This window comes from Bos javanicus, chromosome 19 (assembly GCF_032452875.1).
Source record: "Bos javanicus breed banteng chromosome 19, ARS-OSU_banteng_1.0, whole genome shotgun sequence".
NCBI lineage: Eukaryota > Metazoa > Chordata > Mammalia > Artiodactyla > Bovidae > Bos > Bos javanicus.
The window spans coordinates 22,566,028-22,583,929 of NC_083886.1; the positions used below are offsets into that span (position 1 = coordinate 22,566,028).

Genomic DNA, 17,902 nt, shown 5'->3' on the forward strand with positions numbered 1-17,902 from the left:
ACTGAAGCCACTTAGCAGCAGCATACATAGGGGAAACAGTGGCAGACTTTATTTTTTGGGGCTCCAAAATCACTGCAGATGGTGACTGCAGCCGTAAAATTAAAAGACGCTTATTCCTTGGAAGAAAAGTTATGACCAACATAGATAGCATATTCAAAAGCAGAGACATTACTTTGCCAACAAAGATCCGTCTAGTCAAGGCTATGGTTTTTCCAGTGGTCATGTATGCATGTGAGAGTTGGACTGTGAAGAAAGCTGAGCTCCGAAGAATTGATGCTTTTGAACTGTGGTGTTGGAGAAGACTCTTGAGAGTCCCTTAGACTGCAAGGAGACCCAAACAGTCCATTCTGAAGGAGATCAGCCCTGGGTGTTCCTTGGAAGGAATGATGCTAAAGCTGAAACTCCAGTACTTTGGCCACCTCATGTGAAGAGTTGACTCATTGGAAATAAGACTCTGATGCTGGGAGGGATTGGGGGCAGGAGGAAAAGGGGACGACGGAGGATGAGATGGTTGGATGGCATCACCGACTCGATGGATGTGAGTTTGAGTGAACTCTGGGAGTTGGTGATGGGACAGGGAGACCTGGCGTGCTGCAGTTCATGGGGTCACGAAGAGTGAGACACGATGGAGTGACTGAACTGAACTGATACATAGGGCTTCCCTGGTGGCTCAGTGGTAAAGAATCTGCCTGCAATAAAGGAGCCACAGAAGACGTGGGTTTGATCCCTAAGTTGGGAAGATGCCTGGAGGAAAAATAGCATCCCACTCCAGTATTCTTGCCAGGACGATCCCATGAACAGAGGAGCCTGAAAGGGCTATAGTCCTTGAGGTCACAAAGAGTCAGACATGACTGAGCATGCCGCCAAGTATACATAACACAAAATTTACCATTTAGCTATTTTTTAAGTGGGGTTAAATGCATTCACATTCCTGTGCAACTATCACCACTCTTCATCTTCAGAACTTTTTCATTTTTCCAAACTGAAACTCTGTACCCATTAAGTAGTAACTCCCCTTTTCCTCCTCTCGTAGCTCCTGGGAACCACCATTCCACCATTTATGAACTTTACTACTTTTCTTATCTAAGTGGAATCATACAGTATTTGTCTTTTTGTGACCGACTTCACTTAGCATGGGCTTCCCTGATAGCTCAGTTGGTAAAAGAATCTGCCTGCAATGCAGGAGACCCCAGTTTGATTCCTGGGTCAGGAAGATCCCCTGGAGAAGGGATAGGCTACCCACTCCAGTATTCTTGGGCTTCCTTTGTAGCTGAACTGGTAAAGAATCTGCTTGCAGTGTGGGGACCTGGGTCCGTTCCCTAAGTTAGGAAGATCCCCTGGAGAAGGGAATGGCTACCCACTCCAGTATTCTGGCCTGGAGAATTCCATGGACTGTATGACCCATGGGATTGCAAAGAGTTGGACATGACTGAGCAACTTTCACTTCACTTTTTACTTAGCGTAATGTCCTCAAGTTTCATCCATGTTGTAGCACGTGTTAGAATTTCCTTTCTTTTTAAGGCTGCATAACATTCCGTTTTGTGTATGTAATACATTTTGTTTATCCATTCATCTGTCGTGGACACTTGGGTTTTTTCCAGCTTTTGAGTGTTGTGAGTAATGCCTTTATGACATTTGTGTACAAGTGTCTTTTGAGTCCCTGCTTTCTGTTCTTTTGTGTATATACCCAAGTGGAATTGTTGGATCATATGGTAATTCTATTTTTGAGGAACCACCGCATTGTTTTCCACAGTGGCTGCACCATTTTACATTTCTGCCAGCAATGAACAGTGGTTCCAGTTTCTCCACATCCTTTCCAAAACTTTCAATAGTTACTATTGACTTTTTTTTTTTTTTTTGATAATAGCTATTCCCATGGATTGGGCTTCCCTGGTGGCTCAGATGGTAAAGAATCTATTTGCAATGCAGGAGACCCAGGTGTGATCCCTGGGTCAGGAAGGTCCCCTGAAGATGGGAATGGCAACCCATTCCAGTATTCTTGCCTGGAAAATTGCATGGACTGAGGAGCCTACTGGGCTACAGTCCATGAGGTTGGAAAGAGTCAGACTGAGTGACCAGCACTTCATTTCATTCTCATGGTAGTGAGGTAATATCTAATTGTGCTTTTGATTTGCATTTCCCTAATAATTGATGTTGTGGAGCATCTTTCATGTGCTTATTGCTCATGTGTAGATCTGTTTTGGAGAAGTCTCTGTTGAGGTCCTTCTGCCCATTATTAAGTTGTTAAGTTGTAGGAATGTATTCTGGTTATTAGATATATGACTTGTGAATATTTTCTTCTGTTCATTGGGTTACCTTCTGACTCCGTTGATTTTTGTCTGATGCACAGAATTTTGAAGTTTGATGAAGCCATTTATCACATTTTCTTTCATTGTCTGTGCTTTTGGTGTCACATCCAGTAAATCATTGCCAAATCCAATGTATGAAGCTTTTCCGCTGTTTTTTCCCTAAGAGTCTTAACTCTTCGGTTTAGGTCTTTGATCAGTTTTGAGCTAATTTTTGTGTATGATATAAGGTAAGTATTTGCTGTTAAGTCACACTGGCTTGTAGTTTTCTTATTCTGTTCTTATCTGATATTGGTGTAGCTCTCCATCTTTTTTTTTTTTTTCTTTTCTATAACAGTGCTCTCCAGTTGTAATATGGAGACCCCTGGGTGTTCTCAGGATCCTTTCATGAGGTCTGCAAAGTCAGAACTATTTTCATAGCAATACTAAGACATTAATTTGCCTTTTTTTACTCTCATTTTCTTCTTAATGTACAGTGGAGTTTCCCAGATATTGCAGTATATGTGGATTGCAACAAATTGAAGATAGAGCAGTATGAGAAAACCCAACAGTCTTTAGTTAAATAGACTTGCAAAGATAATAAAGCACTGCCACTCTTCTTACTAAATTTTTTTTTAGTTATTTTTCATAAGACTGTTTTGAGTATGAAATGGGTTTATTATTTTTCAATGAATTAATAAATATTTACAATTCTTTGTTTTACTTTCTAATATGGTAAATATTAATAGGTATAACACACATAAACAGAAGTTCTTTGGGTCCTTAATAATTTTGAGTGTAAAATTGTCCTGAGACCAAAACATCTGATAGCCTCTGCTTTAGAACTTATGTTCCTTTAAAATATTTTAAAATACACAATATTTTGCATTTGGTCCTTAACTATTTATTTCAGTTTCTTCCTTTTTTGATCTATTTCAGTTTCTAGATTTTCAGCCAATTTTGGTTATTTGTGTTTTCCTAAATCATTCATTTTTCTAGGAATTCAGATTATATTTGTAGAAGATTTTAATAATAAAATACTTACTAAAAATCTCTTCTGAACTTGTAATTATGTCTCCCTCCCCCCATGTTGTTTGCTATTTTTCTCTCTTTTTCCTTGATCAGACCTGGCAAAAGTTTGGCTATTATATTACCTTTTATAAGAATTAACTTTCTGATTATTGGTCATTCAATTATCTTTTAGTTTTCTATTTTGTTTATTTTGTTCTCTGTTATTTCCATACAACCTTTGTTCTTGTCTGTTCTTTCTTACACTCTTCAGCTGAACATCTTTTTTGTTTCCTAAAACATTTATTAATGGCTATAAACTTTTCCATAGTCCTGCTTTGCTTGCGGTAGAAGGCAATGGCACCCCACTCCAGTACTCTTGCCTGGAGAATCCCAGGGACGGAGGAGCCTAGTGGGCTGCCATCTGTGGGGTCGCACAAAGTCGGACACGACTGAAGTGACTTAGCAGCAGCAGCAGCAGCAGCTTTGCTTGCCATAGGTTTTGTTATTTGCTGACCCTCGTTGTATATTTTTTAACAAGGAGCGTATAATTTTTATTTTGATTCTCTTTTTTTTTTAACGCAAGAATCATTTAGAATTGTAATTTCCAGGTATCTGGTTTTTTCCTTTCTGTTTGCTGTTTTTTATGCTAATGCATTTTGCCTGTGAACATGGTCCATGTGAGACTTCTGGTTTTTGTAATGTCTTGACATTTCCTTCATGGCTTAATACAGGTTTTGTGACTGATCCAGGTATATTTCAAATGAAAATATTTTTGTTTTCTTTAAAGTACTGGACACACTTGTACTGTAATAAACACTTATAAACATATATATGAATATATATTCATGTTCATGTGTATAGTCATACATTCAGTTATTTAATAGACACAAGCAAGTTGCCATCTGTCATGACAATCTTTTTAAATTTTTTTGAAGTGTGACTACCTTTAGGTGGGGCTTGTACTCTTTGGTTAGCTATAGTTTCTGCCAGTCCCTACTGATTACTATAGGCTGCGTCTCTCAGGCTCCAGAATGAGTTTCCATTCCCTATCCAAACTTAACTGTATTGTTCAAGTCTGTACCCTTTCTCACTTGTTATCTATTCAGTATTTTTCTGAGGATGGTATGGTAGTTTACCACGATGGTTACAGTTTGCTGGTTTCTCTTTTTAAATAAATTTTATACATTTGAAACTATGTTAATTTTGTGAAGATTCATTAGTATCTTCTTGGGTTGTTCCATTTTTGCCTTAAGATTTGTTTAAATTAATATTGCTCTGTTCTTCCTATTTTTAGCCTATTTGTGCTGTGTCTCTCATCATCTCTTTATTTTCAGCTTTTCTGAATTCATCCATTCATTTACTTGTTACTTTTTTTTGTATCTCTTGGATATAGAAGTGTTTTGTCCTTGTCTTTTAAATAGGTGATTGTAATGTTTGGACTTACTCTTGTCATTTTGTATTTCTTGTTTACCATGCTTTCTTATTAGTCTTACTTATTTCTTATTTTTTCTTCTGGTTGTTGAATTAAGGTTTTGTTGCTATGGCGATGGTGGCTGTTCCATTATACCTCCAAAAGTTTCACATTCTGTTATTGTAATGTTTACCCTTAAAATTTCAGCACAATAATTAAACTTATATTACTCTAATGGTGATTAGAATATTCACATTCTCTCTTAATCAAAAACCTTAGCAAGTTTTCCCCTCCTATTTTCTCCTTTTCTGCTAGGTTGATTGCATCTCAGATTTTAGTAGATTTTTTTTTAACCATTCATGCATTGTTGATTTCTGCATCCTACTTCTTTGTACTTCCAGTGGTATTTTTCTCGAGTAATTCTTTTAGAGAGTATCTGTGGGTGATAATTTTAAATCCTTGCAGATCTACAGATGTCTTTATTTTACCGTTATTCTTGAAAGATAGTTTTGGCTACATATAGAATTTCAAGTTCGAAACTATTTTCCTTCCAAACTTTAAAATAATACTTTGCTTTCCTTTTATCTCCATTATTTCCAAGTGGAGGGCCCTGGTATCGGTCTAATTCTTTGTAAGTAATCATCATGCTCAGCTTCTTTCCCAGGTGTTGTTAGGATTTTTCTCTTTATCTTTGGTGGTGTAAACTTTGAGCAGTCGTGTGTTCACTTTTCTTAAAGGCAGAAAAAATCTTTTAATATGCCTTTTCCAGAAAAGGTAGAACGTAACATGGGTCACCTGGACTGCTGCTTCTAATTTAAAAACACCAATTAATTCATCTTTGTCATGTGCTCTTTGTATCCTTTACATCAGAACATGTAGTACCCTGGGAACCATACCCATCTTTTCTGGCATTCACCCTCTGGAGAGTTTTGGTTTCTAGTCTTCTGTCTTCCTCAAGTTTCCAGTCCGTTGACAGTATCCTTTCTTATTTTCTAGCATGATTATGGATTTCTTTACTGTCATTCTATGGGTTTGGAGGAGGAGGAGGCTGCAGCATGTATTAATCTGCCACTTTAAACCAGAAACTTTGGGTTGCTTTCCTAGCTCTGAGATCTTGAGCAAATTGTTTAATCTCTTAGTTTTAGTTCCACATTAAAAAAAAAAATCTCTATAATATCTAAATATTTATTTTAAGGACCAAAAGTACCTTAAGTGCCTAGTACATTGCATGCATAGAATAGAAGTATCATAAACAGTAGCTGTGAATGCGTGCTGAGTCGCCTGTTGTTACTGACTCTGCGACACTGTGAACTGTAGCCGTATAGGCTTCTCTGTCCATGGGATTCTCCAGGCAAAAATACTGGAGTGGATTGCCATGCCCTGCTCCAGGGGATCTTCCCGACATTCCGGGATTGAACCCATGTCTCTTGAGTCTCTTGTGTTGGCAGGCGGGTTCTTTACCATTAGCACCACCTGGGAAGCCCAAATGGTAGCTGTATTGCTACAATAAAAATAATACCTTCTTTGTGTGCAATAGCTGTCGTCATTACTCACTAGTCATCTGAAAGTTTCTTGGGCTGTCTCCATCCCACTTTGTGGTAGACTGTTGACTTTGGTAGCTTGACTTTTTTGAGACTTTTTAATGGAATCTTGATCTTCATTTTGGATTGTGGCCTTTAATTCAGAATCATTATATTAGAAAAATATTTTCTAAAAAAGGCGGTAATAACCATAATTATATTTTTGCATGGCTTTATTTCTATACAATCTCATTGCACCCTTTTTAGTCATCATTTTTAACTGACAATTTCTGATTCGAAAATGGTAAAAGCTTTACTTCTACATTTGCTATTAAATAACAGAATTAGCTTTCTGTTTTTCTAAAACCATATGCATCTTTCTCATTCACCGACAGACTTTGATATTGCTTATTCTAGCTTCACCATAAAAACCATTAAAAAAAAGTTTTTTCTTTATTTTCCTGTTGTGTTTCAGTGTGTGTAGTCAGACAAAAAGCAATAATACCCCATCTCATTCTTGGATTTATCAAAAACTGAAAATAAAATAGATCAGATCACTTTCTGAAACAAAATTACTTTATTAGTTTAGTAATAATTTGAGGCTACTTTAAAGATAAGAAGCAGCATTTGGGAGGAGATTCATTTCCTGCCTTTGGGTTTTATCTGTAAGAACTACATCTTCAATGTCAAGAGATTGTGTATGTATAACTGAACTCTAATAAAGTCTGTATTGGGGATACTGCACACCTGACTCGGTCATTATGATTATATATTAGGTGCCAAACTGTTGCTTGTCTTTTGAAAAAAATACATTACCAAGTGTATTTCATTAAAATTTGGCCTGTGTGGGGAGGAGGATTACAAGACCTTCAACTGTTGATTATAAATGGGCTGGTTATTACCAACAGGGTTAATAATGTTCCTTTGGGAAATAAGTGGAATAAATTGTAGTTTTCCTTTTATTGGTAAATTAAACAATAACTGGAAGAGATGTTATTATAATGTTTTTATTAGTACTAAATCTTACAAAATGTTTTTCTATCACTCTTTTTGACTGATGTAGCATAGGATATTGAGAATCATGTTTGAGTTTGTTTTTTCCCTTTAATCCTTGCTACTTTATATATGAATATTAAAGAACTATTCTTTTCCTTATGAGGAGTCCAAAATTACGCTTTTATTTACATTCCTTTTATGCTTCTCCCACTTTTTGCTTTTTACTTCAGAACAGCATACTTTATGACATTTTCTTCTCTATCTCTCTATGCTTGTGCACATGTGTGTTTGTCTTTTGGGAACTGTGACATCTCTGACAAGGAAAGAACTATTATGCATGTAGTAAGATTCATTTTTGAAACAGAATTGTTAGCTATACTTCTCATTTCAAGGCACATGCACATTATCAGCCTGCAAAGACTCTTTTACTTTATCAGTTTTCTTCTTCATTCCCTCTCCCATTTCCTTTTAAATATACTGTGATATTTGATATATATGCTTGAATATGTATGTACCTTTTGTATTCTTGGGTGGGGGCGGGGGGCTGGTCATTGCTGTTGTTGGCCATGCTCCGTGGCTTGTAGAATCTCAGTTCTCCCTAACCAAGGATTGAAGTGATCATGGCAATGAAAGCCCAACATCCTAACCACTAGGCCACCAGGGAACTCCCTGGACAGTTTAAAGCAAGGCCAGGATCAACTATGTCAGATATTTCTGAGAGGTCAGACAAAATAAATGCCCGAAGTATTGTTTAGGTTTAACAGCAAAAGTTTTATAGAAAACAGTTTCACTGGAGTGGTAGGGATAGAGGCCAGGTTATGCTGGGGTTGAGGAATGAATGTGGATAGAGGCAACAACGGTATTCCACTTTGGCTCTAAAGGGATGCCAGGATTCTTAAGGTGGCTGTTTGGGTCAGAGGGGGAGGGATCTTTGTTTTCTTACAGGAGAGATTTGAGCCTGGGTTCTGGCCCACTTAAGGTTTTTAGGTTTTGTGAGAGAGTTGTAGGAGTTCTTTTTTTGATGTTTCTCTTTGAAGATGCCAACATCATAGATATCACTCAAAAGGGAAAAGATAAAGCCATAGAGGAAAGATGTTTGCAACCATATAAACAAAAGATTGTTGTCCAGACTATACCAAGAACTCCAGCAAATCATTAAGGAAAAACAAGAGAACCCAAATAGAAAAATGTACAAAAGACATAAATAGGTTTTTCACAGCAAAGGAAACTTTAGCTGACTAATAAATACATGAAAAGATGTTCAGCCTCGTTAATGATAAGGTAAATGCAAAATAAAATCATTTTATGTCCATAAAATTGCCTAAAGAATAAGATGTTCCATAGTATAAAATGTTCCCAAGGATAGAGTAGTAGGAATTTATATACTGTAAATGGGCGTGTGAATTGTTCAGACTACTTGAGAGAATAATTTATCAATATTTATTGAAGATAATCCTACAGTGTAGCAGTTCTGCTCTTAGATGATTGCACATGTATATCAGGACACACACACAATGAGGTTCATAGCTTTTTTGTTTGCAGAAAGGGGAAACCCAAACGTTCATCAGCAGAGTGGATGCTAGTTCATATTCTGTAAAATAAAGCAACATCATTTAGAGATGTAAACTGTGGAGGAGGTAAACTATTCCTCTACCCTACTAGAGACTCCACCTGGGACTGGCATAAGATAGATTAGCAGGAGGAAAGAATAGGAAATTCTTTTACATGTATATGGGAGCCTTCACAAGAAAAAACAAAACCCAAAGAAGTGAACAGACTAAGTGCTTATATAGTAGGTTAACAAAGGGAGCAATTGTGGAGAAGTAAAATTTGGAGCAGACTAAAGAAAGAGTTACGCAAACAAATTGTTTGTATAGCTTTCTCTTGGCCTTAACTCCCCCATCTCTGGTGATAAGAATGTTTCTAACTCCTAGTACAGGGAAGGCACCTTTCCCATGTGAATTTTATTTTGTGCTTTAGGGAAAAAAAGGAAGATCAGAGTGTCCTTGCCGCTGCTGTTTCTCAAGTGTCTTTAACTCAGAATATTAGAATGTCAAAGCAGCATATTTTCAGATAGCATGTCTGAGCACCTTCAGTATATAGCAAAACTAAAGTAAGGAGACTATAAACAAAATTCAGAGTAGAAAGAGTAGGAGATGAGATTAGGGAAGGATGTATAGGGATTGCTTAGGCTGGATAATGAATTCACAGATGTTATTTTTTGTATATAACAATTTTTCATAGTTTTGAAAGGTGGCAGTAATCTATAATGTGTGTACAGGGCCTTGATAAAAGACTTAAGAGGTTTAAAAAGAGATGAGCCTGGATATAGTTGGTAGAGAAAGAAGATAGACTTGACTAGTGAAAAAGAAGAATTGGTAAGTAGCATTAGGGCCCAAACAATTAGAAAATAAGAAATTGTATTTTCCAGAAGTGCTCGGCAGGCCTAATATAGACAATACATGGTTGGATTGATTCAGGACTGGGTTTGTCAGATGAGTGCAGAAGATAGGCAGTATAGCAAAGGAGTTAAGATTATTGGCAAGAATAGTTGACTATTTACTATAAAGATTCTAATAGAAAATTAAATGATTTTAATCCATAAAATCAAAAGATACAGTGGAAATAAGTGATCAAGAGAACTACTGTATTTCTTCAAATCTAAAACATTGTAGGTTGCACTGTTATTTTATGTGAAAGTGTTAGTCGCTCAGTCGTGCCCAACTCTCTGCGACTCCATGGACTGTAGCCAGAGAGACTCCTCTGTCCTGGGATTTCCCAGGCAAGAATACTGGAGTGGGCAGCCATTCCCTTCTCCAGGGGATCTTCTTGACCCAGGAATCAAACCCAAGTCTCCTGCATTGCAGACAGATTGTTTACCTTCTGAGCCACCAGGTGCCACTAAAAGAACAGTATCAAATATGAGTCTTTCTTGTCACTTAGAATTCTAATTGTGTATTTAGTACATGATACAGTATTGAAGAGTTCTTTCAGTCTTAATTACATACAAATTTTTAAATTTAGGCTATTCTTAAACATACATAAAAAGCAAAATATAAGTGAAGTTAGTTGGTTAAGGAATTTCTAAAGCTTTTTCAAATCTAGAGTCTCTTTTGGACTCACTCTTTCACTCAGATTATGTATTTCCACACTATATTATTCTCTGGCATCAAACCTGATGGTTTTAAGGAGGGTATTTGGAGGTGGTTGAATAACTCCAAGTGGCAATCAAAAGTAAATTATCACTACAAAATTACATAATTTTAAGAATCACAGCATGAACGCTCAGTGATGCTCATTCTACAAGTTTTGACACTGGTACTTTTAATATTTACATATGCAGGCAGCATTATCAACTAAGGTATTAAGAATACCTCTGGTTCAACAGTAATTAGATGACGCCACTGATCGTAAGCTGTATCCAATGTCAGCAGTGTTAAAACGTGAAGTAATGCACATCTTATGTTCAGTGAAATTTGATAGAAGGGTAGTGGTGGTTATCAGGTGGGTTGCCCAAGTTTATAGTTTCAGAGCTGAGTCAGTTGAAGATAATGACAAGAGTGACCATGAGAGAGGGTGGCTGGAGTAGAGAGGAAACCATCAATAAATTGCACTCAGATATAATACAACTAAAAGGGAAACTTAAAAACCTTTTAAAACATAACTGGAGATGAGGAAAACAATGTCAGTATTTGTGGCATGGGTTATCTGGGATGATGAGGGCATGCCAGAGAGATGGCATAATGTTCCTCAGTAGAAAGGAAGACTGAGCTCAAGTAATAAAGGGTTCATAAACTGAAAAAAGAGGGGAATAAGTGTAGCACAGTCATATAGTATGAGCTTCATAGGAACAGGGAGTTTTTACCTACAGTATATGAAACTAGAATCAGGAGGACACACAGCTTCCTAATCCGAAATACAGGGTGTGTTGTGAAATACAGGGTGTGTGAGCCGTGAGCAGCTTCAAAAGAAAGATGTCTTTAGAGAAAAGCCAGTGTTTAGTCAAGGAAGTAAAAGAAAAATTCATCATAGAGGATGAGGATGTGGGGTTTCTAAAGGACTCAGTGGGAAGGTTTGAGTCAAGGTAAAATACACAAGAAGCAGTGTAGCCATTGAATGAGAGGAGGTGGTTATTGGGTGGCTTCTTGAGTAGTGAACAAAGACTAACATGGGTGTAGCCTTAAAGTTTCCCCATACCATTAAATATTGTTGAAAGCAGATTTTTAATGGGCTAGAGAACTTTCTGTTGAGTATACAGTTACTTAACCAATCTTCTTTTGTTGAAGGTGCAAAGAAGTCCATTCATTCAGTCGTTCCTTGCTGTCATCTTCCATCATCCAATTTGACTATAGCATCACAGCAGAGGACTCCCTCAAAAAGAGAAGAGTTCTTTCTAATCTCATGCCTTGGGGCAATGTATTTTCATTTATAGTTGCTAGTAAAATCACTGTCAGTTCTAGAATGCCCATTCCTAGCTATGCCACAGCTGCCATGGCTTGTGAAGGATTCAAATGTACGCATCCTCCATTTTCCTGTGTTTTGGTGTCCTAAATATGAAACCTTAAGGAATCTTAACACACAAGAGAAAATAGGTACACCTTTTAAATATTCAACAGACTATATTTTTCTATTTCAGTTATTGCAAATTGAATCATACTATACTACGACTTCATGTAAATTCCAATTTTATATTTATTAAGCACACTGATAAAGTGGAACATAGTGTACATGCTTTTTTGGTTAACACTTTGGTTTAATTGTAATACTCCAAGGGAAAAAAACCTGTAGCTACTATTTTCACATAACTTAATTTTCATTTGTTTAAATATTTCATTTGTTTAAATATAAGCATTTCTTTTGCCCACTATTCTTAAATATTAGCATAGTATTAATAATAATAATGGTAGTAATGATAGCTAATGTTTATTGAGCTCTTCTTTAAGCCAGATACTTGCAAAGTAGTTTTTACATATTATCTCATTTAATCCTCAAAACCACCTTGTGAGGTGGATACCATTGTATAGATGAGTAACATACCTGAAATAACACAGCTAGTAAGAGAGAACAGTTTGAAAGTCAGATTCCTGAGCTTACATTTGTGACCATTATTCCGCCCTTCCTCCTTTAGGAACTCTTAAATTTAGAGACTGACATGTTGACAGTTATTATATATCTTAGTTTTATTTTATTCATAGGGCATATGTATGAAATCAGTTTCTTTTTTTGCTGAATTCAGTAAGATGAAACCTTCCCTGACTTATGCAAGAAAACCTTTTTCGTTTTTATCTTCTGTTGCAGGTCCTTCTTTTTCATGGAAACCAGACTAAATTTGTCTTAACATTTGTATTAGTATTATAATTTAAGAATATCTCTTAAAACCTAGAAAGACTTGACCTTTAAAATATAAAGTCTTATTGATCCTGCATTTAATTTTACCATCTCTAATATGAATCTGAACCAGAGTTTCTTATGTTTGTTATGTAGAAGATTTTAAAATGTTGTTTAATACATGCACTAATTTTTATATAGAATCACTATTACTGAAACAAAAGTTTTATTGCTGCTATTTTCAGTTTTTTAAGTTATCTATGTTTAAACAAGTTGTTGGCATTTTAGCCATCACCATTAATAATCATTTTAAGTTCTTGTAGCTAGAAAACAGATGAACTTCCAAAGAAGATAGTCTTCCCTGAGTTTTTCAGCTTAGTTTCAGTTACTTCTTTATCCACTGATGCTCTTGGAATCTGGGGTACAAGTTGGTGGATAGGATATGTAAAATCACTCTCTCCGTATGTTATCACTCCTGTAAATAATAACAACTGATTTTTTCAAAGGTCAGATTTCATCATTCCAAACAGCTATAAACATGGAAACAAAGTCTCTTGAGATGTCTCAAAATGTATGTACCTTTTTAGATTGGAGAGGCCTTTCCCTTCTGCTTATTCTAAATTATATAAACATCTAAAAAGTAATAGCCTTGTGTTGTTTTTTTTTTTTTTCAAGTTTAGTAGTTCAGGTTGAAGCAACCAGTTTGAAAGTAACAGCAGGTGAATGGTGGCTGGAAGGGAGAGAGGAAAGCATAATAAAAATAATTGCAAAAGTCCAACATCTGGGGATTTACTCTTCTAGTCAATCCTGAGGACACGGTTGACTCTATGATTAAGAAAAATAAATTTAGTATACACTAATTAGACTGAGACATTGGTCCAATGGTTAAGACTTGGCACTTTCACAGCCAGGCCTAGGCTCTGTCCCTGGTTTGGCAGTGAAGGTCCTGCAAGCTGTGAAAAACAACAAACAAAATGCATTGTAAAGAATTTCATGAGATATGCTTACTAGAATATTTAATATTTTCATGTTTATAATTCTAATGAGTGAAAAATGTGTCATATCACATAACAGGGACATTTGATTTAAATGAGTAATACTTGTAATACACAAGTAATATACTTAGCATACTAGCACTTGACTCTATAGATGTTAGGGCTTCCCTGGTGGCTCAGATGGTGAAGAATCTGCCTGCAGCGCAGGAGACCCAGGTTCAACCCCTGGGTTGGGAAGATCCCCCAGAGAAGGGAATGACAGTCCACTCTGGTATTCTTATCTGGAGAGTTCCATGGACAGAGGAGCCTGGTGGGCTGCAGTCTATGGGCTTACAAAGATTGGCTTTCACTTTCAGTATAGATTTTAGTTACTATTAATATTTTTGTTAACAATACCTTTTCCTCTAGTTGGAGTCAGTTTACTGTCACCTAAAATAAACTTGGTCTCTGCCTATACACCTATTTTATTAAGTGTTCTGTTATTACTGTCTGGCTTTTGTGTATTAGTTTTCCCCATCTGCATGGTCATAGAAACTAGAAATAAGTTCATTTATTTTGTTTGTTTGTTGCCATGGAAAACACGCATGCACCAATTGATACTCTACAGCTGAAAACAGCAAATGTCAATAGGCTGGAGAACTGTAGTTCTAGAGCTAAGAATTATATTTTCAGTTAAAAATAAATTCATGAGTAGTGTTTTTTCAAGATATAATTTGCACAACATAAAATGCACCCCTTTACTGTGTTATATTTCCATATTGGTTAGGATATTTACAAAGCCTTAAACTTTAAGGTAAACAGTTTTTCCCAAGTATTCTGTTTCTTTTCTTAGCTGCAAGTCTTTACTTTTGCCCTGTGGTTACTACTCTCTGTGATCTGCTTGCCTTCTCTGAAATTCCTTCTGATTGAGATCTAATGTCATATCTCTTTTGGGAAGTCTTGATTCCTCAGACATTTAGTCTCACAGCCCCCTTTTTTAATCCTTTTATTATATTGCTTATCATATTTATAATTATCTCTTTAGTTTTTTTCCTTTCAGACCATTTATCTCTCAAGCATAGAGACTTGTTTTTCTGCTATCTTCAGAAATTCGAACAGTGTCATGGTAGGCTTTTTGGTACATATTTATTGAATGATTATAACGGCAAGTAGTTCTGGCAGTCCCTAATCTGTCAGCGTGTACTAGGAGTGTGATATACTATATTCAGTGTTGAATATTAAAATAATGTGCATTTTGTTTTGGGGAGTTATACCATTTTAGTATTGGAAGGCACCAAGACTCCCCGACTCAGCACATACACATTGATATATGCACACAAAGCAAATTGAAATCCATAGAAGTTGAATTACAGTGTTGAAGCTGGGACTGAAAATCCACGTTACCTCATCTTGTCCCATACTAATTTATTTTCTCTTATATCCTGATGACTTAAATTAAAAATTCATTTGTCTCCTAAGGGAAACGACCTTGAAAATGTTAATTCATAATACTATATTTTTAACCATAAGTAAGGAACTAGTTGCCAGGATACTGGAAAAGAACTTTTAAATTGGTTTAAACAATGACATCATTTTCCTGTTTTATAGACCTCTGTGAGTGAAAGCCTTCAGAGGGAAGCTGCCAAGAAGCAAGCAATGAAACAGGTAAGGTGGAAAGGGTGAATTAAATGTATTTGGTGAAGTAATTATTTCAGCTCACATTTAAAGTATCAGTTTTGGGATCTGTGCAACTGAGACTACACAGTAGGTGTGTATTAAATAATTTTATCTTGACACTTGTTTTTTTGAAAATGTGTAAGATGTTTCTTGATTTGCATAGATTTCAGGTTTATTGTGTAAGTTTTAAGGGAGAAAAACACACTGAAGAATTAGTTCCTTATTTCTGTATTCTAGATTAAACCCATTTCTGCTTTCAGTTGACATTCTGACAGTGGGTTGCATGGTTTAATAATTCCTGCTAGTGTGAGCTGCCAGGATGCAGCAATTCCACTTCTGTGTATGTATCCAAAGAAAGTGAAAATACTAATTTGAAAAAATACGTGCACCCCTGTGTTCATTACAGCATTATTTGTAATGGCCAGAATATGGAAATTACCTAAATGTCCATTGATGGGTGAATGGATAATGAAGATGTGGAGTGTATACACACACACGCACGAATACTACTCAGCCATGAAAAATGAAATATTGCCATTTGCAATAACATGGATGGACTGTCATGCTAAATGAAATAAATCCAAGAAAGACAAATATCTCATGATTTCACTTATACATGGAATTTAAAAAACAAAATATTTGAACAAAACAAAACTCATACAGAAGAGATTGGTAGTTGCCAGAGGGGAAGTGTATTGGGGAGCTTGGTGAAATGGATGAAGGGGATCAAGAGGTACAAAATTCAAGTTATTTTTTTAAAAAATCATGGTGATGTAATATACAGCATAGTGACTATAGTCTGTAGTGACTATAGACATTGTATGCAAATTTGGAAATTGTTAAGAAAGTAAATCTTAAAAGTTTTTGGCACTTGAAGTTTTTTTTTTTTCTGGTAGCTTTGTATGCTGATGGATGGTAACTAGACTTACTGGTCATTTCACAAATGTCAAATCATAGTCTATGTCAGTTACACTTCAGTGAAAATAAATAAAAAGTTCCTTATAATTATTAAAATATTTTTAATGAAAACTATATCAGACAAAAAATTCTTTAAACTACTTGTATTGCAAAGTAATTTCTTTAGTGAATATATTACTTAAATTCTAGAGGTGACATCTCTAAAAATAAAGCATTTTTCAATTACAAAAGAAAAGTATTTCCTACCATTTGAAACCTGAACATTTTATTTGGTAACACAATTAAAAATGATATGAAAGTTTAATATGTAATATAGGCATCTCAAAATTAAGGTTTGATGTTCCTAAGTCATACCCTAGTCCTTTTGACTTTTTGATGTGGATAACTATTTTGGGGCTTCCCTGATGGCTCATTGGGTAAAGAATCTGCCTGCAATGCAGGAGACACAGGAGACTCGGGTTCAGTCCCTGGGTCAGGAAGATCCCTTAGAGGAGGAAATGGCAATCCACTCCAGTATTCTTGCTTGGAAAACCTCTGGACAGAGGAGCCTGGCTACAGTCCATGGGCTCGCAAAGAGTCGGACACAACTGAGGAACTAAACACACAACTATTTATCTTTAAGGGAATAGATAGTAATAAATAATGTTTAATATCCTGGAGGAGGGCATGGCAACCCACTCTGGTATTCTTGCCTGGAGAATCCCATGGACAGAGGAGCCTGGGGGTCTGTAGTCCACAGGGTCGCAAAGAGTCAGATATGACTGAGCGACTAAGCACAGCACAATGTTTAATTAACACTTACTCTCTATAAGGCTCTGTTCTAAGTGTTTTAAGTTTAAAATGTGGTTGATAACAATTTTTATGACATATTTCTGATTTATGATCCTATCCCGAAAAAACTACTTAAGACTTTTTCTGGTATCTATTAGTTGGCTTATATTTTTGAAATATGTTCAATTTTTTTTTTTAAAGACCAAACTTGAAATTCAGAAGGCTCTTGCAGAAGATTCTACTGTATATGAATATGACAGTATTTATGATGAAATGCAGAAAAAGAAGGAAGAAAGTAACCCCAAATTGCTTTTGGGAAAAGACCGAAAGGTTTGTAGCTGAAAATACAAACTTTCTTTGACTTTGACCTGTGTTTTGTATCTTACTCTTATTTCATCACGAGAATGATCTGACAAAAAATTTTAGGTATATAAAATGTAAAGAGCCCCTCGTTCCAGATAGTGTGGATTTGTTAGAATCTAGGAAGCTATATATAAAGTATCCTAACCAGGGACGGGGGAGCCTGGTGGGCTGCCGTCTATGGGGTCGCACAGAGTCAGACACAACTGAAGTGACTTAGCAGTAGCAGCAGCAACAAGGAGCAAGAGAATTATCTAACAATTTTATAAATTTTGTTTTTTGCTTTAAAAACTTTTCAAATTATTTTTTGAAAGTTTTTCTTAGGCAAGTCTTTGTACTTCTCCTCCTGTTTATGTTTATTTGTGTTTTATAATTTTTTATTGCTTCCTAGCTGTTAACTGAATCATCCACGTGTATCACAATCAAATTTTTAGTTTGACGAAAATGTAAAGGTGTGGAGATTGAATGAGATAATTTCAAATTTTCTATCACTCTTTAACAAAGCATAGACTTGTTTTTAAGGATCTTTACATCTTACAGTATCTAAAATAAAGTAGTGGTGTAAAATTATATTAAAGCTACTATTTTAAATAATTGTATTTCAACTAATGTGAAAAAACTAGTTGGAAAGGTTTCCTGTTCACATGTCTG

General features: G+C 35.9%; 1 protein-coding gene across 1 annotated transcript in view; it reads left to right on the top strand.

Moving 5' to 3' along the window:
- NSRP1 (nuclear speckle splicing regulatory protein 1) overlaps nucleotides 1-17,902 on the top strand; it is a 45,632-nt gene that overhangs the window by 22,998 nt on the left and 4,732 nt on the right. Inside the window, exons 3-4 of the mRNA XM_061389521.1 lie at nucleotides 15,134-15,190; nucleotides 17,093-17,221. Coding sequence (XP_061245505.1) covers nucleotides 15,134-15,190; nucleotides 17,093-17,221 — 186 coding nt within the window. The remainder of the gene's footprint in view (nucleotides 1-15,133; nucleotides 15,191-17,092; nucleotides 17,222-17,902) is intronic.